At 57.5% G+C, this 21751-nt stretch overlaps 1 protein-coding gene across 1 annotated transcript in view; it reads right to left on the reverse strand.

The window, feature by feature from the left end:
- LOC117643949 (nephrin) overlaps positions 1 to 19693 on the reverse strand; it is an 82588-nt gene extending 62895 nt beyond the window's left edge. Inside the window, exons 1-4 of the mRNA XM_034383136.1 lie at positions 19594 to 19693; positions 19392 to 19521; positions 12684 to 12889; positions 424 to 534 (exon numbers count right to left, since the gene is read on the reverse strand). Of these exons, the coding sequence (XP_034239027.1) occupies positions 424 to 534; positions 12684 to 12889; positions 19392 to 19521; positions 19594 to 19693 (547 nt within the window). The remainder of the gene's footprint in view (positions 1 to 423; positions 535 to 12683; positions 12890 to 19391; positions 19522 to 19593) is intronic.
- Between the last annotated feature and the right edge of the window lie 2058 nt (positions 19694 to 21751).

The raw sequence follows: 21751 nt of genomic DNA on the forward strand, positions 1-21751 counted from the left end.
ATCGTGTGAACATCCCACGTAGAGGCCCCGTGTGTGTGTGTGTGTGTGAGTCGCCGTCCGCGTGTGTTTGTGTGCGAAGGCGAAGGGAGCAGGAAGGGACCCGAAGGGACTACTTCCTCTTTTATTATTATTAGGGGAAGCGCAGCTGTGACCGGAGGCTCCGGAGGCACCGGAGGCAGTTGACCCGGGGCGGAAAAGCACCCGGAGGCCGAAGGTGCACGCAGCGAAGGTGCCCGGAGGTTGACCGGAAAGCGGGTCGGACTATTATCGGGCACCCGACCTGCCTGCAGGCCTGCAGCAGGCCAGCCGGGGCTGACCGCGCCTCTGTGTGTGTGTGTGTGTGTGTGTGTGCTGCGGCCCGAGAATCCCAAGCAAGGGATCCACTCCGTCTGGGCCCGCTCGCAGTGTGGGCCCTGCACTTACCTCCGTACACGTGACACTGCAGGTGCAGACGCTGGCCCTCGCGGTACGGCCCCACCACCGAGGTGCGCTCGTCGCCCAGCTCGTCCAGGATCGTCATCTGGCGGGGCGGCACTGCAACACGGACACAAAACACGGTCAGAGCGAAACCAGGTCATGCAAAAAGGTATGAGAGCGAAGCGCGCGTACACACCAGCGTCCTGGCACTGGCTCCTGAAAGCTTAATCTTGAAGGGTATTATTGCCTCGCTCTTTTGTGCGCGTGTGTGTGCACTTACATAAACTTCCACTGTCTGTGTGCGTGAGTGTCCGTATACCGAGATTCGGGGGATTCAATGACCTCGCCCTCTTCGCCACGTACTTACTTTGGCGACCGGACAGGTCGAGGGATCGTGTGGGAACACACACGCACTGGCACGCACACCGACGCATGGCTGTGTGTGTGTGTGTGTGTGTGTGTGTGTGTGGTGTGTGTGTGTGTGTGTGTGTGTGTGCGGCGCGCACGCTCTCTCAGCACAGAGCTCGCATACACGGAGGGCACATACCATTAGTTTCTACTACTTTTACCGCAACGATATATCATGTAGCTGGCGGCCCGGCGGGCTCGGCACACTTGGGGAGGAGGGGGCACACAGCAGTGGTGCATCACGGACGCTCGTGGTTCGTTAGCCAATAAAATGTTCGGAATGCAACAACAGCAAACAAAATCGCGTCGAGCCTGGAAAAGTGTACTGGCCGCGCGCCAGGGTCGTTAAGGTTACGGAAGTAACCCCGTCACGAGGTAAACATGCAGACTGGTACAAAAGGTGGTGCTCGTCGCTGTCTCTCTCGCACCTACCCGGAGGGCTCCGTGAGCGCAAGAACGAGGAAAAAGCGACGGACTCGACTCTCGAAATCGGTCTGCTAGACGTGGAAGTGGCGTCGCTTTTAAAGTGGAGGTCGCCTGATCGTGCACTGCACTGCTAACCCCGCCGGGGCGTCCTTCATAATCAATCAGAAGGCCAAGCGGGCGGTTCATGGAACGGTTAACGCATGACGGCCGCCTGAAAAGTGCTCGCTCATCAAGCAAGATAGATTGGCTCCTCCCTGCGGCCCTCAGCCCCGACTCTGCATTCCCGTCGCTCTGTCTCTCTCGCACCCCTGCGGGCCGCCCCGCGAGTGCGAGAGAGACAGCGACATTGTCATCCCGCGCATCGCGACCGTGATGGATGGCACGCCCAATTTGGCGGTGTAGGTGTGGGAATGCTCGAGGCGGATAACTCGAGTCGCGCTGTCTCTCTCGCACTCGCGGGGCGCCCCAAGGGGGAGTGAGAGACGGCACCTGGTCCGGGGGATGGAACAACAGCTCCGCCGCCATTTGCGAGTGGTTGGCGCGACGTTTGAACGGCGTCTTTAAAACCGAGTTAGCCGGCCGGCCGGCCTGGCGTGGCCTAATGACAATTTGGGCGCCGCCGGACCACAGCGCAGGCAGCGCAGCTGTCTCGAACAATGCGCCGTCTCTCTCGCACCGCCACGGCGCGCCGCGTGAGTGCGAGCAGGATGGCGCTACCCTGTTCGAAACGGCTCTGCAGCCCTACGGGTGCCTCAACGTTCATTTTGCACTGGAGGCTGTAGTCTGTTTACGCAGACCCGTGCGGTCTGCCCAAAAAAGAGGACGGCGGACCGATCTGAGGAGGCCAAGGCAGGATTAGAGTACACACCGGTGATTTGAGTGCAGGCGGCTTTGAGCCCTGCTGGCTGGCGGGGTGGGCGCAGGGTGGGCGCAGGGTGGGCGGCCAGACTGACCCGGGTGGGCCATTGCAGCGCAGGGCTCCTCGGCAGCCCCACTGTCTCCGTGGACCAGCAGTTCGATCCGAGATAATGGAGTCCGATTTCAAGGCACATCGCGTCCAGACACAGTGCCGTGCAACGGACGGCCGGCACGGCACGGTCCACCTGCCCCACCGTGGCCCCACCGCGGCCCCAGCGATCCGCAGTACGGTGTTCACCCTCCCGAGGGGCAGGGCAGAAAGAAACATACCCACCGAAAGAAACATCTCCGCTGCAAAGCGCCCCGAACGCACATGTCTGCCGCATTGTCTGAGGATTTGCAGTGTTCTGATCTCCAAGGGGGCTCGCTGATATTTTTATTGTCCTTGATTTCCTTTATTTTTTTTTCCCTAAGCTTGGAATAGGATAATGGCGTCTCGGGAGGCTCCGCGGACCGAGGCCCCGCGCAACCCAGCTTCCATCCTTCTTGTCTGTATCGCTGAATGGCTCACCGCCTAAGCCTTCTCCACAACCCGTCCGTGCGTCTGTCTGTCTGTCTGTCCGCCCGCCCGCCCTCCAATATCCCGTGAAATGGCGCTGATTGAATCCCTGGTAATGAACGCGACATGCGAAACCGGGAAGGAGGAATGCAGGGCGGAGCTAGGCGCGGAATGCAGTGCGGGGGAGGGGAAGGGGAAGGGGCTGCGCTTAGTGGAACGGGTCAGCACAGCGAACGAAGGAAATGAGTCAGAAAATGAGGAAAAAACCGGGATCGCTTACTATTTATATTCTATGGGTGTTTATAGGACAAGGCGTTGTCGGGCTGGCCAAAGCACGGCGAGGGAAGCACCAGCAACAAAAACAAAAAACAAAGCAAAAATGAGGAAGGAAAGGAAAGCCCGGTTTTATTTTTGAGACGGGAAAGTATGGAGTCGTCGGGCTTCAGGCCAAAGTGATTTTTTTTTCTTTTTAAAGAATATACGTGAAAAAAGATATGGCGTTGTAATATGCAAATGCCGGGATAATGGTGCCAGGTTCCCCCTTCCTCCAGTTTATTTACCATTCCGCCCTCCCCCCCCCCACCCTATAGGAAAATAAAATAATTCAACATCACGCCGTGATCGGCTGGCGTTTGTTTGGTCGCCAAAGCCTCGAAATCTCGCCTCAGTGAGAACTTTAGACCGATGCAAATCAAATTACTCCCCAGTAAAAACCCCCGAGCGAGCGGGACGGAGGGGAAAGGAAAAATGACGACGCACCCATTTCCAACTCGTCACTTTAGGTTTGTGTTGCAAAGACAATTATGATATCCCTCGCATTCAAAAATGCGATTTTCCGTGCACCGTTTCAGCAAGGCCTTAGAGAAAATAAACTGGACCTCAATAACACGCCGCGAAAACAAATAAAAAAAACTCAAAGAAAGAACTAAAAGAACGAGAGGAAAAAGGATGGAGTAGGCGGGCGGGCCGAGCAAGGCAGGGCCGGCAGGTAGGCCTGGCGAATGAAATCAAAGTAACGGGAGAAGACCCACAGGTCGTTGGAACAACAGCCTCCACGTCACTGCGAGGCGAGGGCAGCAAAGGCCCGGCCCGGCCGAACGAATAAAAGTTTACTCTGGAGGCGCGTCGGCCGGGGAGCCGCGGCAATGGCCGCCAACTACTACCAACGCAAAGTGGGGAACAAGGAGGAACACTTTTGCAAGCATCCAAATTGAATGGAGGTGTGGCCGTGGCGGCTCCAGCCCCCTGGATTCGGAGCGCCGCGGCGACACTGCGACACCGCCGCATCAGAAAGCATTCCAATTAGCGGCTGGAAAGGCCGTGCAGAGACGACGCGCGCCCTCTCCGGGAGTTTTTCAAACATTTCTGAGGCCACCTCCTTTTCTGCCGCTGTGATGTGCTCCTGGTTGTGAGGCCGCCTCCTCGGCCTGCTGCGCTCCGTTGATTCATTCTTTTCCCCCTGCACCTCCTCCCTGTGCAGCGCTGGCGCTCCACGGGTTCTTTGCCTGGTCTCATCTTTTTGCCACTTCTCCTTTCAAGCTCGACGCTAAACGCACCTTCATTTTCCGAGCTTAGCTCCAACGCCAAGAAAACGACGAAGTTTTCACTGTGTATGTGAACTGCCTCGAATCGACAAAAGAAACAAAGTCGACAAAGAGGGAAAGGGATGAAAACCAGAATACGTCTCGACTTTCCTGTGTGAACTGCACTTAATGGATGCCTGCCAGGTTCGGCAAGGAATCGATAATTTAGTTTTACTACGACTGTAATTTTCGGGATCTCGGCAACAGTATCTCTCGGGACAGGATGACACTTTTCGGGTGTGGTGGAGGAACAAGATCGCATTGGCATGCCAGCTGCACCACTGGAGGGAGAGATGACGGTGGCGGTTGCCTTGTTGCCGGTCCCAACTATTTCTCGAGAAGCGCGAAGGACGTCCAAAGAAGATGCGGCAGACAGCTCCAGCGAGGAAGGAGTCAAAAAAGAGGGAAAATAAAGAAAGAAAAGACATTAGCTGATTAGGTTGTCAGAGCCGGCGGAAACAGTGCGAGGGCATCATGTTCCCGACAAAGTTAAAAGGCCGCTTCATGTCGAGTCGTTTTTTTCTTCTTCTTTTGTTTCTGAAGCGCCCAGAGTGTGAGGAAATGGGAAAGGGGGATGAGGGCGGGGGGCAAACTTTCGTCATTTGCAATGCCGAATTTCTGGTGTCGTGAAAAATTGGGCCGCGGCAGGCCTTGCGGGGCGACGCTCGAATAAGGGAGGGGCTGGCGGCACAGCGGCCGGCCGATATGAGGCTCCAGGGAAGCGCGGAGCAAAACGAGTACGAGTAAAAAGAACAGAGAAACAATTGCAGCCGCGACGGCCAAATTAATTAACAGCGTATCACTTAATTTGCCACATTTATGGAGTGCCTGCAGCGGGACCTGGTCAAATTGAATTTGTGCGCGGGGCGAGAAGAGGCTGCAAGTCGCTAACAGAGCACCAGGCCGCCAACTGCACCTTGCACTCCCAGAATCTTGCGAAGGTTTCGGGAAAAGAGCGTCCCTCCAGCTCCGCGGTTCTGGCTCCGCCACTGGCCGGCCGGATGAATCAGGGCAAGTGCCGCCACTCTGCCGGCCGGCCGGCCATTGATGCGCGAGATTAAAATTCCCGCCAATAACGCGTGGGCATTTCGGGGCGTGCCGCGCCGAGCCGGGCCGTGGCATCAGCGTGATTCAGGAAGAGTTTGTGCGCACATTGAAGGCGGGCCGGGGCCGGCCGGTTCCGAACGGCGGTTCCAGCAGCTCTCTCGTTCGCGGGGCGCGCCGTGGGGGTGCGAGGGAGACGGGGCGACGAGGCGCCACGGCCAGGGCCGCATGGCGCGCCGCTCGTAAAGCGCTCGTGCCGGACATTTGATCGCCTCCCTCGCCTTCTTTACGCCTGGGCAGGCTGCAGGAATGCCGGCCTGGCCGGCCGGCCGGGGCGGGGCGGGCCCGCAGCGCGGAGCGGCGTGGAGCGGCGCAGGGGCGGAAAAAAGAGGAGAAATCACCAGCCATATTTCGCGTGCCCGGCACTAAATATCGCAGCCACTAGAGTGACAAGGGCAGGACCTCCGCGCGCCCTGGCCGCGCCCTGGCCGCCCTGGCCGTCTGGTCGCAGCTGGCAGGCAGTGGACGTCATAAAAGCTAAATGCGGCCTCCCTTTTCAAAAGCAGGCGAGGGAAGCCCCAGCCAGCGCGCCAGCTTCACTGGAAGCCCGCCGCAGCCACGCGGCTACGCCGGGCTACGCCCCTGCCGCCGCCCGCGCCCCTCCCTCAAGACCTCAGGATATTATTGCTGCTATTTTCTCGTCATTTTTCACCCATTGTCCTGCAAAGTGGGAGGCCGGCCTGCCGGAGAGCCTCTCTTAGCGGGGGGCGAGGGGGCCGTCGCGGCGACCCCTCGGTGTCAATACTGCACCCCATGTAAGGACGTGAAAAAATATGTTCGGTTGAAAAGGCTGACATATTAAGGTTGGCTTGCGGTTGGTACAAAATCCTAAGTCATCGAATACCGTATGGATGAGTGTTTTAATCCTCTGATTGACGCCCACGACTTTTTCGGCGTGTAAGAGAGTAAGCGTTAGCAAAGTTGACAAACGACTTTGATTTCAGGAAACGAGCCTTCCAAAGTCGACGCTTCAATGGCTCACATACGCCATGACTTTAGAACTGGCCTTATTTTTCGCAGGAATGACCCCACCCGCTGACACCTGGCTGGCAGACTGTCTCGCGCGACCAAGTGCTTCGCTCTGCTTCGCTCTACTTTGGTATTCATGACGCATCAGTGCAGCCCCTCACACGCGCCGCGCCGCCGCGCCCGTTGGCACCCGATTCCGCGGTATCGGAAGAACGCACACTTGCGGCTCGGCACGGCTCGGCTCGGCGCGGCACAGCACGGCGCGGCACGGCGCAGTGGCCCGATGCGGTGCGTGGCGCTGCCGCCAGCCGCTCTAACTGCTTGACAAGCAGGGGGCGTCCAGCCCGCGCCTGCCTTACCAATGAGACAAAACTAACGGCCCTGCCTCAAAAAAAATCTATTTCAAGTTAAAAAGAGTGCCTCGCTCTTGCGCAGGGCCGCCGCAGTGTGGCCGATTGCCTACACTGGGTGGAGGTCCGCTTCCTCCCCGCAGTGGCTCACCGTAAAATAAAATGTAGGAAATTCCCGGAAAACTTGTTTAAAAACTGCCTCTGATTTAAAAAAAAAAAATCCAAGACCTATGTGTTTTCCATTTTGAATCAGTACAAAAAATCTTTTTCAGCCGATGGAGCTTTGCAACCCACTTTAAAACATTTTCCAACTCATTTTTAACAGAGCTTGACTCCCTCACCTCCAGGTCGACTCTTTTTCCCCCAGCCTCTAGATTGTCGAGATGGCGACTCCGTGATGACGCCGGGACAAGCCGCGCCTTAAGGACTCGTTTTATTCGCTTCGCGGAGCCCTGCGCTCTGTCTCTCTCGCACTAACGTAGGCGGGAGAGAGACAGAGAGACTGTATCTCCGCCAAGATCTCTGGCATCGGCGAGCTGCAACCAGTGTGGTCGCCAGGGCCGCCTACACCTTTATTTTTAATAGCAGCTCAAAGTGTTAAGAAACGGTCGAATAAACTCAAATACCGGCTTCCGTTCCAAGCAAAGCTTTGGGCTTTCTCTTTCTTGGCCATCTTTCTCCAGAAAGGGCGATGCATAATGAAGTCTGTTATTGTGATCCAGCTCTGCTTCCTCGAGGGGTGGAATGTCACCTCCAGAGGGGGTGGGAGAGGGACGGGCTGCTTTTGCCAACGAGAGCGAGAGAGACCGCCGCTCCCTAATAAGCCCAGCTCAAGCGGGCTCGCTTCACGGCAAAACGGGATCATCTGGGACAGGTTCCAACCTGGTCGTCCGTTCGAAAAAAAAGGGAGACGCCGGGATGAGAAAAGTTCGCCGACAAAGAAGGCAATTTGTTTTTGTTTGATCAGTTGATACTTTTTGTTTTTCGTTAGCAACCAAAGGGTGAGCCTTAAAAAGGTAATTATTGATCGTTTCACGCCAGTGTGAAAACCGGGGTAGTGTTTCTAATTTTCCGGAAAGATTCAACTTTTCCGAAAATTTCCTGAAAAATAGGAAAAATACAGAAAAATTCCAGAAAAATTGAAAAATTTGGAAAAATAGTAAGTTTTGCTGCAAAAATGTCAGAAAACGTGGTAAAACGGTGGGGAAACTTGTGTGAGGTGCAGGAACAGGAAAACAATTAACCATTTTTAATATTTGCAGAAGTATTAAGGATTAAATGGATTCAAATCAACAAAATCAGAGTACGATGGAACAGTACAGGACAAAAGTACAGACACTACCTTACCTGTCTCCACTGTAAATCCAATGGCGATACTTTTGGTACCTTTTTTGGCGATACAATTAAGAATTGCCAGTAAACGGCCTTTCGGAAAAGTATTGCCCTCAAAACGGCAATTCACATCGCCAAAATTTGGCGATACTTTGGAGTATTGCCACAATTTGGCAATAAACGTTTAACAAATCAAGGGGACAAGTTCTTAGTTTAATGCCGTGGTTTTGGCAGTACCAAAAAGTATCGCCAAATTTTGGCGATACTTCTATGTATCGCCGTTCTGAAGGCAATACTTTTCCGTAAGGCCGTTTATTGACAATACTTAATTATCCACCCCTATCCCTATCCACATTGTGACATTTGCAGTCAAAATCAAATCTAGCGACGGCGACGAGATCGGCGGGGGCGAGTGAATCAATACTTAAAAGGTGGGCAGCGTAGCAACTCCTTTTAGCTTACCTGACACTTGTGATGGACTATTGAGACAACAGCTGACATTCGCCAGACAAGGCAACTGCTTATACCGATGCACTCACGTTTGTGTCCATCCCCCTCACTGCCTTCTAGAAGCTTCAGCAGACGACCACAACCACAAAAGCCACGAAAAACAATGTTACCAAGTCACTGCGACTGACTTTTGTGTTCAAAAATAACAGGAATTCAGCGATTTTGTCATGTGACTTCATTAACATGCAAAATGCGCATTTTTTGAATTTTTTCATCTTTTCCGGGGCTCTTGGAAAAATACGGAAATTTTCAGAAATTTTCTGCATTTTTCCCCGGAAATTTTCCGCCATTAGAATCACTAAACCGGGGCAAAAAAGGAAGCATTCATCCGCGCCAGGAGCGCGAAAATGGAAAAGTCCTCGGCGGAAGATTTTCCTATAGTCAACAGAGATCAGGTCGCGTGCTGGGGGTGTTTGAACATCCATTTTTTGTTATTGAAGATCCTGGCGAAGGTAGGTGTCCCCCATCCCATCTGGGCGGCGCGGGGCGGCGCGGGGCGGCCAGATCGCGGCATCAGATGGGGGCCCCGAGATGAGGAAGGGGCTGGAAAAAGGAGGGGGAGGGGCGGCGGGGGTGGGGCGGGTCATCCCGTCGCTCGATTATGCGTAAGCGGTTCTTGGAGGCAGAAAGGGGGTGGGGAGCTCGATCGGTTCGGGCTCCATGCAGTGCAGGCGGCATGCAAAGAGTCTCTTGCAGGCCACCGGGACAAGGCCGACTCTCTGTCGTCTTCGCACTAAAGGGTCGTCCCTGTACGGGTGCCGAAACGCTGTTCAGAATCAGTCTGGAGCACGCGCGGGCACTCCCCCCCTCCTCCTTTCCCCGCCAGTGCACCTGAACCCTTAGCACCCCTTCAACACCCAGGTGGAGCCCAACCACCAATTCAGAGCCCCCCCCCCTCCCCCAAGAGCGCCTGGATTTGATTCCGCCTGTCTCATCAAGACCGCTCCACCCCTTGTTATGATCCGCGCTGTCCCGCCCACCACAATGGCGCCAAAAATCAAAGCAAAACAGCGAGCCGGAATGGAAAATACACACGGAGGCGAGATAGTGCAGCAAAGCCGATTCTGTGGATCCGGTCGGACGTCCCCGCGGCGCACGGCCGTGGCACGGCCACACCGCCGGGGCCGGCCAGCGGGCCGAGTCCGAGGGTCGCTCTGTCTCTCTCGCACCTGCACGCGGCGCCCCGTGAGTGCGAAGGAGACGGAGCGACGAAAACGACTCTCGGAATCAGTCTGCCGCCCGGCCGGCAGCGCGGGGCATTTCGGAAGGCCGCGGCATTGTTATGGAAATTGGTCAAGTGTCCACAGCGCTCCATTCCGGAGGCATGAACAGGCCGCGATGCCTGTCTGCCGGCCGGGGAGGGGGGGGGGGTAAGAAAGGTCGCGCACACAAGCACGGCAAGCAGGCCGAGGCAGGCCGCCCCCGACTGCGCCGCAAACCGCCGCAGAGGGCCGCGCCGCGGGGAACAGCGCACCCCGCCCCAGACTCCGAGGGAACGTTGTCCGCCTCGCTCACACACCCTGGCCCCCGACAGCGGCGCGAGCGAGCGAGAGAGACAGCGACGACGAAACAACCCTGCGGAGTCAGTCGGCTGCTGGCTGGGGCCTGGTAGCCGCCCGCACACTGGGCCACGCTCAGCCACGCTGGCCCGGCACAGCGTGGATATGGCCTTATGATGAATATTTACGGCACGTTGGTGGGTTTTCAGCACGTAGGACCCACCCCACAGACCACAGCGGGCGGGCACTGCGGGGGAAAGGGTTACGGAGGGGGGAGTGGGCAGGTAAAAGTGGGAAGGGAGGCGATGCGAATGGAGAGTGGAAAGCGGAAAATGGCATGTCGAAAAAAGTGGAAGTCGAGAAAGCAAAGAGGGTAAGCGAAGAGGAAGGTCGGAAACGGAAAGTGGGAGGAGAAAAAAAGAGAGGTGGAAACGTGGGAGGGAGAAAAGTGGGAGGGGGAAAAAGTGGGAGTGGGAAAAGTGGGAGGAGAAAACTGGAAGGTAGAACGCAACAAAGTGGGAAGCAGAGCGTGGGAAGTCCAACGCATGAAAGTGAAGCGGGAAGTGGAACGAATGGGACGCGACGCGCGTCGTATTCGAGCGTATTGGGCCCGACGGGGCGGGGCGGCCGCGAAGGCGCCTTGCCGCTCATCGCCGCATCGATGGCTTGTCGCAACGCCTCCACCACTTGAGCGGCATTGTCACGGTTGCGATGAGTTCTGGAGAGGCGCGGTGCGGCGCGGTGCGGCGCAGGGGGAGGTGCGGCCGGAAAGCGTGAGGCGGTGAGGGGGGGGGGGGGGGGGGGGTTGAATGGACGGAGCGGCGCCCGGGCTCGTCGACCCTGACTGCGGAAGAAGGAATAAGATGAGTGAGGAGCGCTTTGAGGAGGGCGCGAACGCGCGAACGCCGCGGTCCAGAGGAGCGGAGGGGCGTTCTGGCGGCAAGCCGAGGCGAGCCAAGCCGACCTGTTTCATCCCGCTGCCATTCAATCTCTGTGCGGCGCGGACTGGCGGCGAATCCCCCTCGATCCTTTTCACTGATTCGCTCGGCGACTTCTTACACGCAATACCCACGCATGGGGGGCAGGCGGCGATGGCCTGGGGGATTGGCGTGTTGTGTCGCCGGAGATTCGACTGCGTTGGGAGCTTAAGAAGAAGGAATTTATTTAAATCGCAATTCCAAAGCAGCATTTGAAAATCCTTGCCAAAAGTGGAAGCAGTGTCTCCGGCCCTCCCCCGAGCGTTCATGACGTTCCATGGCATGATGAAGCTCATGCCGGCCGGCGCATGGCTGGGCCAGGGCTGGGCCAGGGCTGGGCCAGGGCTGGCGCATGCATGCCGGCTAGTGCATCGGCTGTGTGCAATCTGTATGCACGCCAAACACGTCTCCATATTGGGATCCCATCTACGTCTTCGCCCCTCCCCCACCCCACTGTTCCATCCTGCGCTTCCCTCGCTCTTCATCGTCTGCTGCTTCGCTGCATCCAAATGTGTGCCCCCCCCCCCCCCCCTCTGGGGCACCCCTCCCGAGGCCCCTTTGCCTGGGGCGCGGTGGACGCAAAGGAACTCGGCGAACCACTTTGTGATTCCGACAAAAGCGAACCGAAAAGCGAAATGCGACCCGCGGGACACTCTCAATATCTTGAGATATTAGTGCGCGGAGAAAAAAGAAAGACTCTTTTTTTGGTGATCCAACACCGCAGCCTGAGAAGTTCTGGTAAAAATACTTTTGAGCAGGAGAGTTCACCTACGCCCGCAGGCACTCAGCAAGGTCAAACCGAGGTCAAACACAACGCCACCCCTTAAGAGTTGCCGCGCTTGAACCTTGCGGAAAATCGGACTGCTTTCTAAGTTGCAAAAGAATCCCATCGCCTTTGGAAACGATTTCGTTGCCACAATAAAGGAGCACACACACAAATACAAAGCACCCAAAATTGTCGCGGAGGTTCAGGCAGTGTACCCGCCAGCGAACGAGGCGTTACGATAACGTCGTAAATTTCGTGACGTTCACGCTGCGGCCAGAGGGCTGCGACGATATTAACCAAGTTTCAGATTTGTTCCTCTGGCACTCCCCCTCCCCGCCGGCGTCCTCTGCGGTCAGCGTGTCCTCGAGGGCGCTACGCGGCGCGACGCGGCGCGACGCTGTCAGGCGCAGCAGGCGACGTCCCGTCGGCCCGTCTTGCAGCCAGCGGCGCGGAAAACACCACTTCCCCAGGACGTCGGTAGGCTGTCGCCGTCGTGGGCCCACACCGGTCCCGCACTGCATGTCGCCGCGGGGCACGGCGGCCCCTCCGAGGGCCCCTCCGAGGGCCCCTCCCCCCGCCGCGCCGCCAAGCGCCCCTCTGAGGACGCCTTTGATCAGCCGCGGCCCCAGTAATTCGGTTATTGGCCCCATCGCGTCGGCCACACGGCGCGGCCCGTGTTGGGCTGAGGGCCCATTACCATTTTGCCGCGCTTGCCGCGCTCCGCGTGCAGCGCCACAAAGAAGGTGGCGTGCACAATGCGTCCGCCACTTCGAACGGCGCAGCGATGTCGCAGTTTATATCGTTGCTTTGTCTCCCTCACAGCTCGTTTTTCAGCACTTCCGTAGTACATATTTGTCTGTACATTTTCCGTACAAACGTACGGAAGTTTTCATAGTGAAGGCCAAATTTTCGGCAGTGCTCTTACCCGTGACGGTGAGGTTGACGCGCGTGTTCCGGGTCTGCGCGGTGTGGAAGTCCACCCTGCAGCGGTACACGCCCGCGTCCGCCTCCCTGGCCGTGTCGATGGCCAGCTCGGCGGGCAGCCGCTCCGGCTTGAAGTCAGCGCGCGCCCCGAACACCAGCGGGTCGGACCAGCGCTTCGAGTTCTTGAAGCCTTCCCTGTTGTCCACGCTGCAACACACAAAAAAGGTGACACATCAGAAGAGCGTTGGTGTTTTCAAACAGTTTTTTCGGTTCGCCGGGGCTTTGCATGAAGGCGTCCACGGAACCTGGTATAACATGACCGAACTGGAAATTTATTCTGCTGCCTCGCTGCACAAAGTGCGCTGTATCGACTGTGTCGCCCGGCCCAGGTATGTCCGTCCACTCTTGCGTGGCGCTCGGCGCGCTTTGACGGCCGTTTGTACAACGCAGCAGAATCCACGCTGCATGGGGCGAGGGGGAAGGGGGGCCGCCACAACAAACCTCTCTGTGGCATTCCCGTGCAACACACTCAGCGCGTCGCGTCCCACCGGAGTGACAAAAAAGAGGGAAAAATCGAAAATGGCAAAAAAAACAGAGCACCGAATAATTGCGTTAGAGAGAAGCCGCACACCTGATGTGCTTTTACCGGCGCATGATTTGACGTAGCGGATGTGGCCGCTCGCCGAGAGTGGCCGCGGGAAAAGTGAAAAACCGATGACAAAAGCGGGACGAATGTGCCGCATTCATCACGCCAGCGTCGCCTTGGCTGAGGCCGGCTGTGGCGCCAATACGGAGGGACAGGCGCCAAAAACATAAACAAACGGAGCATCGGTGACCTGGCTAGGTCCACTACGTCGTCGATGAAAACAAACACACGCACGCGCGCGAACACACATCCCTCTGCCTATCAAAACCACAACATACATAAAAATTCCCTGAAAAGAAAAACACACACACACAGTGGAAGAGGAAACTGTAACGTGAAAGCGCTCTCTGATTGGCTGTTGGAGCGAGCGCGACGCGGCGGGACGGACGTCACCCGCCTGTCCGTCCACTGCCAGCGGAGCGGTGATATTATTGGCTGCGGCCTAATTGACGGCACAACGTCGCACTGAATAAAATACGGTCACATATTCGGTAAAGAGCAAATTGGGCGAATTTACTGTACATTACGCACACCCCTACACACACACACACACAGAGGCAAAATGTGGACGGAGGAAGACGAGGAGCAAATAGCAGCCTGTGGGAAGGCTCGTGAGAGCGAGGGGGAGCGGGTTCAAGGCCCACAGAAGGGAGTCGAGCCCAGGCGGGGCCCAGGCGGGGCCCAGGCGGGGCCCAGGCGGGGGGCAGGCGGGGGGCAGGCGGGGGGCAGGCGGGGGGCAGGCGGGGGGGAGGCGGGGGGCAGGCGGGGCAGGCGGGGGGCAGGCGGGGGGCAGGCGGGGCCCAGGCGGGGGGCAGGCGGGGGGCAGGCGGGGGGCCCAGCCAGGAAATACAGTAAAAGGGCGTTGAAATATGCAGTGCTTCATTAGGGGCTGCCGGACGACGCCGCCGGACAAAACCTTTTCGACTTATTGCCGCGCGGACCACAAGGCGGAGCGAAGGGCCGCTTCCGCGCTTCCCTCGCTCTGTCTCTCTCGCTCCGCTGCGGCGCGCCCCTCGAGTGCGAGAGAGACGGGGAGCGCCGTTCGAAAGCGGCGCCCGCAGGGCGAAGCAGCGCGCCGATTTCGAGCGGTCAGCGCCACCCCAAATTAATTTCGTCACCTCCCTTCACTAAAACGGGGCACGAAAAATAAAATAATTAACAGAGAGAAAAAAAAAGATCCCTGCCTCGCGGCCAAATTGAAAGTGAACGATTGTTGTTTCTTTTAACAGGGTTGCGGAGCGCCGCGGAGCCGGCAAAGGGAGATAAATTAGATTTTCGCATTTAATTTCAAGGTGGATAATTTTTGATTAGTCGGGAGCGGCCTGCTCACGCTCCTTGCGCGCGGGCATAAAAAGGACAGGTGCGAATTTGTCGATCCAGTACGCGCGGTACGCGGTGCCAGAGTGTGCTGCAGCCGCGGCTGTTAAAGCCGAGCGTGTGTGTGTGTGTGTGTGTGTGCGTGTACGTGTGAGGCACAGGGGGGAGAAGTGGTGAGGGTTCGAGGAAGCGGGAAATCTCAGGGTCGGCTGGAAGCGTGCCAGGCTGTCGAAACGCGTGTTGTGTGCGTGTGCGTCGAAGCAGTGTCACGTGTGTGTGTGTGTGTGTGCGCGCGCGCGCGTGTGTGTGTGTGAGCGCTACAGCCCCCACGCAGCGGTTCCGCCGATCGTCCTCGGGAGAATAATGATTAAGGTGTCGCAGCGTCGCACCGCGCCAGCACAGCAGACAGACAATCGGTCCCAATCAAGTCGGCAATGGGATCGCAGCAGACGGGGCTCGCGGAACTAGCAGTTTGTTCGTTCCACTTTCGGCCGCGCTTTCCACTCTGGAAAACGGTTTTGCCAACACCAAACACGGCCACTGTGCGCCCACCTGTGGAGGCGCTGTGTTGCAGGAGGTGCATTTCGGCAAAGTCATATTTCGACCGTGTTGCCAATTTCCTTCAGATATTCAAGATGTCGTTCTCGGTAGTGGCATTATCTTGATCGTGAATTTTAGTAGAATTTTGGGGTCGGGAAAAACAATAGCGGTCCTATCGGAACCTCTAAATATTTTTTTAGGGTCGAAAATGCATATTTTTTGTGGGCTGGTTGTCTGGTGCCTTCTTCTGGCGCTATGGGCAATCGGTTCGGCGTTGCGGCGTTGCGCAGATGGATGTATAGATGGATCGGCGCGCGGCGCGCTCGCGTTGATGAAAGGCGACGGCCTTGTCAACCGGCGCGTTGCTTCGCCAGCCCGGCCCGCCTCGCCCCGCCGCCAAAGGGCGCGGCCATAGAGCCGCCGAGGGCCGCCGAACTTTGTGATGAGGAAGGGTTGCGTCTCACCGGACAAAGGGCGGCAAAAGCAACGCGGCGAGTTGCCTCAAAGTTGGGATTAGAGTGCGGACCTGCCTGTTAGCCAGCCACCGGTGCAGGCCATTTTGAGAAGCAGACAAACAGGTCAATTTGCGGATCCCGTGTTCAAGTTTGGTATCAGTGTCACCGTATTTGCTGACTTTCGGAGGTCACTGCAAAATGCAGTCCAGCTGTGTTTGAAAGCCGCCCTCATGATCCTGGTTATCTTGAGACTCCCGCCACGGTAGTGTTTAAAGCACAGCTAGTTTGGTAGCAACAGTTTCACAAAGTTGGTCGAACCGTGATCGAACCGAAGGCGTGGTTTGTTCTGACTCTGAGCGTTCAAACGGTGATCAAAGAATAAACGTGAACTGGTTTCCAGGCCCCGACAGGCTTCCTTGCCGACAGACGGATAGTCACACGGAGGCGCGGCCTGCGTCTCACCGCACTCCCTCCGCCGCCAGCGAGCCGAGCCGAGCCGAGCCGAGCCCAGCCACCCTCCCGCTTTAGTTAGACGTGCGTGGTGCATATTTATGCGGCTCCCGACCGAACCGCAGTGAGCCAGCTGGAAGCACGCATACCCAACGAGCGAATGCGACCGCCCCCTTTGAGGCGCTCGCCCGTAGGCCCGTGGCGCGCGCTCACGCAGGCCGCCACGGCTCGCTTCTTTCTGGAGCGAGCATGCGTGAGAACAAATATGTAAGCATCGGCAAACATCTCAAGGTACGGCCTGGAGGGCACCGCGAGACGCGCCCGGACACATGCCCCTCCCCGCTGCTCTTATTTCTTCACCGCCTGTCTCTTTTGCTTTCTCTAACGCGCCGCTTCTCCCTCAAATAATGTCACTCACGACGTCGCGCCGCCGCGCCGCCGTCACGCACGCGTGCCGCTCCAATTTTGAAGGAAAGGGGAAGAAAGAAAGAGAGAAAGCGAATCGCAAAACGCACCCTGCTGCCCGCGAAAATACAAGGCGCCCCGCCGCGACTGGGGAAGTGCACCAATACCACTCCCTCGCCGCCCCGGGCCCCTCAAGGCCGACCCGGGGAGCGGGAGGGGGCCGGATTGGCGCCCTGGGCCCGCCCTGGCACGCTGGCCCACAAGGCCTGCTTAGACTAACACAGACCCGTTTTGAGCTCAAACACCATCAAAGAGAGTCATACGGTACCCGAGATGAATCCGCCCGATCGCGGGGCAATCCACTTGCACCGTCAAACAACGCCTTTTCCGAGCCGTTTCTGAGGAACGCAGCGCTGCGAATAAGGACCGCGGTGTTGGCCTAAACTGGTCTTCTGGCCCACAGCGCCGCGGGCGAGAGGGCAGGCAGGCGCGCCGGATGCAGAAAAAGGACTCGCCGCTCATTACTCAGTCCATTTTCATTCCTGGTTTGGAAATCACGCAAAGCAACGGCTCCCCCCTCTCTCCCAATTGGACCCCCCCCCCCTTTCCACTTCCGGCCCTTTCCGCGAAAGCCGCTGCTCAGATTCGCAATACATCTTGAGATGAAGCGCTGATCAAGGGCCCTGCCTAGCCCTGCCGCTACAATGGAATATCAACAGCCGTCTTTGTTTCTTTCCATTGTCTGGCGAGGTCGGCGCAATCAGACCCCTCACCTCCCCCCCCCTCCCCCTCCCCCACCTTCCGCATTTCACTTCCGTTCTCCCCATCAGGTCCGCCGAGCCTCCATTATGACTCCAGAGCTCATTTTCTTTAAGACTCTCCGGGGGCAGCGGACAGGAACACGAGGCTGCCGACACGCCGCGGCGCGCCACCTGGACCAAATTTCCCTCCGCGTCCAAATTTCGCCGCCCGGGGGAATGGCGAGGCCCTGGAAGGACGCGATGCAGGCGGCTGTTGCTTTGGCTCCTTTTTCAGGGTTGTATTCGTTCCGCGGTCCGCTTTCCCCTGCCTCCATGCAAACGAGCACTCGACTTACGTCAGACCCATCTTACACCACTGCAAGACATTCGCTCCAATTTTTGTTCTTTTTCCATGGGGATAAAACTCCGTGGAGTTTGGCACACGGCGTCTCTAAAGATTTTCATTTCGAAGAACACGGTAACGCAGGTACGAGAAACTGCTGAACCGTTGCGCTGCCGGCGAGCGCCTGCCGTGGAGAGGGTAGGCCAGCCGCTCGACGCGTGGCTCTGGCGGGCCGGCCTAGCCTTGCCCCTTGCGCCGACCGCGCAGGCCGCACAGGCAGTGCTGCACCGATCCCTGGCGGCCTGGCTCGGCTCGGCCTGCCTCGGCCTGCCTCGGCCTGGCTGCACCTCTTGAGGCCCCTCCTCCCCCTCCCCCTCCTCCTCCTCCTCCTCCTGGAGTCCTCCGTCCTCCTGCTCGGTCGTGTCTGTGATTGCGGGGGACGGCAGGCGACGAGGGTCTTCCCTGGAGACCCAGCCTTGCTGCCGGCCTGCCTGGCTGCCTGCCTGGCTGCCTGCCTGCCTGCCTGCCGGCCCCGGGTCCGCAGGTGTGCGAAGACCGGCAGGACACCCGATACAGGACGAGCACGGGCTGCCCTCTCACACTGCAAACCGAGCGCCGGTAGCGCCTGTGTCTTTATCTCGTCAGCGCTTCGAGAATGTGACGAAATTACCGAAATTGAAAATTAATGGTCAGGGTGCATTTATAAGCTCACTTGAATGCGTTCGCGCCGAAAAAGAGAAGTGCACCTAGCAAAGCCAGTACACTGCAAAGGGCCCTGCCCAATCAGCCGCGGGCAGGGAAACAAGGAAAAGGGAAAATTTGACGTCGGACGTGTCGGCAGCCTGGCAGCCCGACGGCTATCCTCACGGCTTTCTCACTGCAAAACCGATTTGCCATGAATCAGGGCCACCATTCAGGGCCCGGGCCCATTAGCCAATCAATTAACCGGCTCACAAAGGCCGAAATAAAATTTGCCCGCGCACAAAACTGCTAAATTGCTTTCCCCTCGAGAGAGGCCGCGGCTCGAGACTGCCAAAACAAGCGGGTCAGTGCTATCCGAGGGCCATTGTCGCCAAGGGGCGGAGACAGGTGCTGGACAGCAGTGGGCCCAAATTATTTCGCCATCAAAGGCCTTTCAAGAACAGAAGAACCCTGAGCTTAAGGGTCGTTATAGTTTGGCGGCTCTCGTGGCATTCCCGGGAAAGAACTGTAAAATAATCTGGACAAAAGGCGAGCGTTACTTTACCCGAGCGAAGCGCGCGCGCAATCCGCGTTTCGTCGCTTGCCGGCTCCGCCGCTCCCTTTTTCGCCGCGGAAAACTCCTTTTATTTTTCATCCCACAATGTACCCTCCTCGGCAGCTCCCTCATACATGCGGCGCTCTTCCTGACTATCTCCCGAATTAGGGGCTGAGCCCGGCGAACTTTGGCACCGTTCCCGAACCAACCCCCCACCCCCCTGCATTGTGTGGGATGAGTGCTGTGTGTTGGGTCAGCTCGACCACGGCAGTGTCGCGGGGGACCCGCCACGCCCCACCACGCCCCGCCACGCCCTCCTACGGCCCGGGCGTCCGCATTCTGCTTTGTGCGACCGCCAATCCACCGAGATTATATCACCCACCTACACAGCTACGAAAGGACCGGAACCGGAAACGCGACTTCATTGAAAAGATCGAATTTCATACGCTGCATCACGTGACCCCATCTCTTTTTACCGACATACTTTTAAATTTGTACAGAAAACCCTGAGCTGTCCGAATTTTTTTTCTGGAGCAGTGCGTGGTCAACAAGGAAGGGCGACTTTTCGTTACTTACGTGTAGATGGGCCGGCCGAGGGCGTCGCTGTACCACAGCACAAGCGTGACGGCGTCGCCGTGCTCGTGGCCGATGTCGCATGGCAGGAGCACGGGCATGCCCGCCACGGCGGACACATGCGTCACCGGGACTGCAAATCACACAAGAAAAGAGCACGGGTAAGTAACATGCTTTGGAAAGGAGAGAAAACAAATCCTCATACGCAGCATTAGACGCTGGCGAAATCCAGGACCGAGGCTCGCGTTCCAACGTTTCTCGCCCGCACGCCTCGGCTTGGCTCGGCTCGCCCACGACGGCCCCATGACATTCCACACATGCCTGCCGCTCGGCGTTCCAAAGCGAAGAATCCCAGCGCCAGAAGCCCGGCCGCGCGGCGCCGTTTAAATCGGCGGCAGCCAGCGGCTCGCGCGTGTTAAATGGAACATAATGATGCAAGCGCGGCGGCTGATATTTATGTCGCTGTCAGACGTAAGCCGCATTAGGCCAAGGGGAGGGAAGGGGGTGGGGGCAGAGAGCAGACCGAGAGGGCTGCGAATAGCAGATCTCGAAAACGTGTGCCTGCAGCAGCGGGAACCCCAACCCCGATCCGCACCAATATGCTCCCTCTTCCTCTCGCTTCCTCCACCTCTCTCACTCTATCCCCAGCTCAGCCCAGCTCATACCAAGACGTCCGATGCGCGGGGGGCGGCGGGGAGGCGCCGGGTACCCCCCAAAATCACAGACGGGAGTTAAATGGAACTGCTTCCACGCGGCGATGGCGCGGCGTGGCGCGGCGTGGCTCGGCGCGGCCAGGGATGGGGTCGGCTTCTTAACGACCAATGGAGTCAAATTATTAGCCGCGCGCTGGGATCTCTGTGTCCCCTAATGGCCGACAACCCCCTCCGACCCAAATACAGCGTCTCTGCCTCTCTTGCACTCACGGGGCGTACCGCAGAGCGTGAGAGAGAACGCTACCGACAAAAAGCGCAGTTCAGAAAGAGCCTGCAGTCTCTGCGTCGTGCCGTGCAAAAGGCGGCATGTTTTGTCGGTGTTTGTGTGTGTGTGCGGACAGAGAGGGGGGAGCAACAATGCGGTTCCCCGAATGATTCGAGAAGAAAGGACTCATAAACCAGAGGGCGATAAAAGCCGCCGCCAAAGACACAGCGTCCTGTTTGATTCCCGGGAAGAGTCTTTGGGCCGCCAGGCCTAATCAGGCGATTTGCACAGCCGGCTTTAGTTGGTTTAAACTGCTAATTGATGCCTCCTCGGCCCTTTAATCTGAGTCTCGCTGCGCCGCCAATCGGCCCAATCCAATGGCTTCCCTGCGAAGGCGGCAAAAACAGAAATCGTGTATTTAAAAGATGCGAAAACGCACGCACGTGGTATTGAAGCCTGCAATCAAATATGTGCTGGGGAGAATGAACACAAAATCGGGTGATGACGGCACAACACAGACAAGTCAGGAGAAGAAAGTGTCGGAATGGAGATACACGACGAGATCTCGTTCATGACTTGGAATAAAAACCATAAAAATGATCGGGGCGGGTCGAGGCGCGCGCAGCAGCCCTCACAAAACTTTGGCCATCCAATAAACATGCCAAGTGTGCTGGCGAGGACAGGATGACAGGATCAGGATGAGAGCACAGCCGCAACGCGTGCCTGGAAAATGACTGCAAGCGCTCGCCACAGCGACGCCGGCAACTGGACCGTGAACAGGCATTCGCTGCAGCCCCGCCAAAAGCCGACGCGTCGGATACACACACTGGCGCACATGCGAACTAGTTTACAAAATGATTCACGGTACCGACGTGACAGGTAGCTACCGGTTCTAGCATGCGCTACTGGAGGGAAACCCACGGTGAAATATTGAGGCGAGATGCAGAGAAAATAATGAGGCAGCTGAATAAGAACCGTGGCGACGTTTTTATGCAGGATCCGATAACCATGCCTTGGATGGACCGCGGTCAGCCAACGTGAACCAATCGATGCATAGTCCCTGTTACTCTTTCATACGTTACGAGCAAAACAAAGACGGCAAAACACTTCATCCCATTTTTCAATCTCACGCGACTTCGCATTTCGCCCCCAAGCCCACTGCCCCCGAACAAGGCAGGCGTCAAAACAAGGCAGGCGTCAAAACAAGGCACTGCAATACAGCGGCATCGCGTCGAAGTGGCAAGCCGTATCGGAGAATCTTTCGCCGAGCGGGAACAACTTAATCTCTCGGACTCAATCCGGCTAAACGTTTTACTTCTCTCGCTCGTCGTAAAAGTAAGGGAAGAGATGAGGGAGGGAGGGAGGGAGGGGCTGCGGAGCGGAGCGAAGAGGTCACCACAGCCCCACATGGCCTCCGTGCGAGTAGTAAAGTTTCTGTTTTGGGG

Source organism: Thrips palmi, unplaced genomic scaffold, assembly GCF_012932325.1.
Source record: "Thrips palmi isolate BJ-2018 unplaced genomic scaffold, TpBJ-2018v1 HiC_scaffold_17, whole genome shotgun sequence".
NCBI classification, from domain to species: domain Eukaryota; kingdom Metazoa; phylum Arthropoda; class Insecta; order Thysanoptera; family Thripidae; genus Thrips; species Thrips palmi.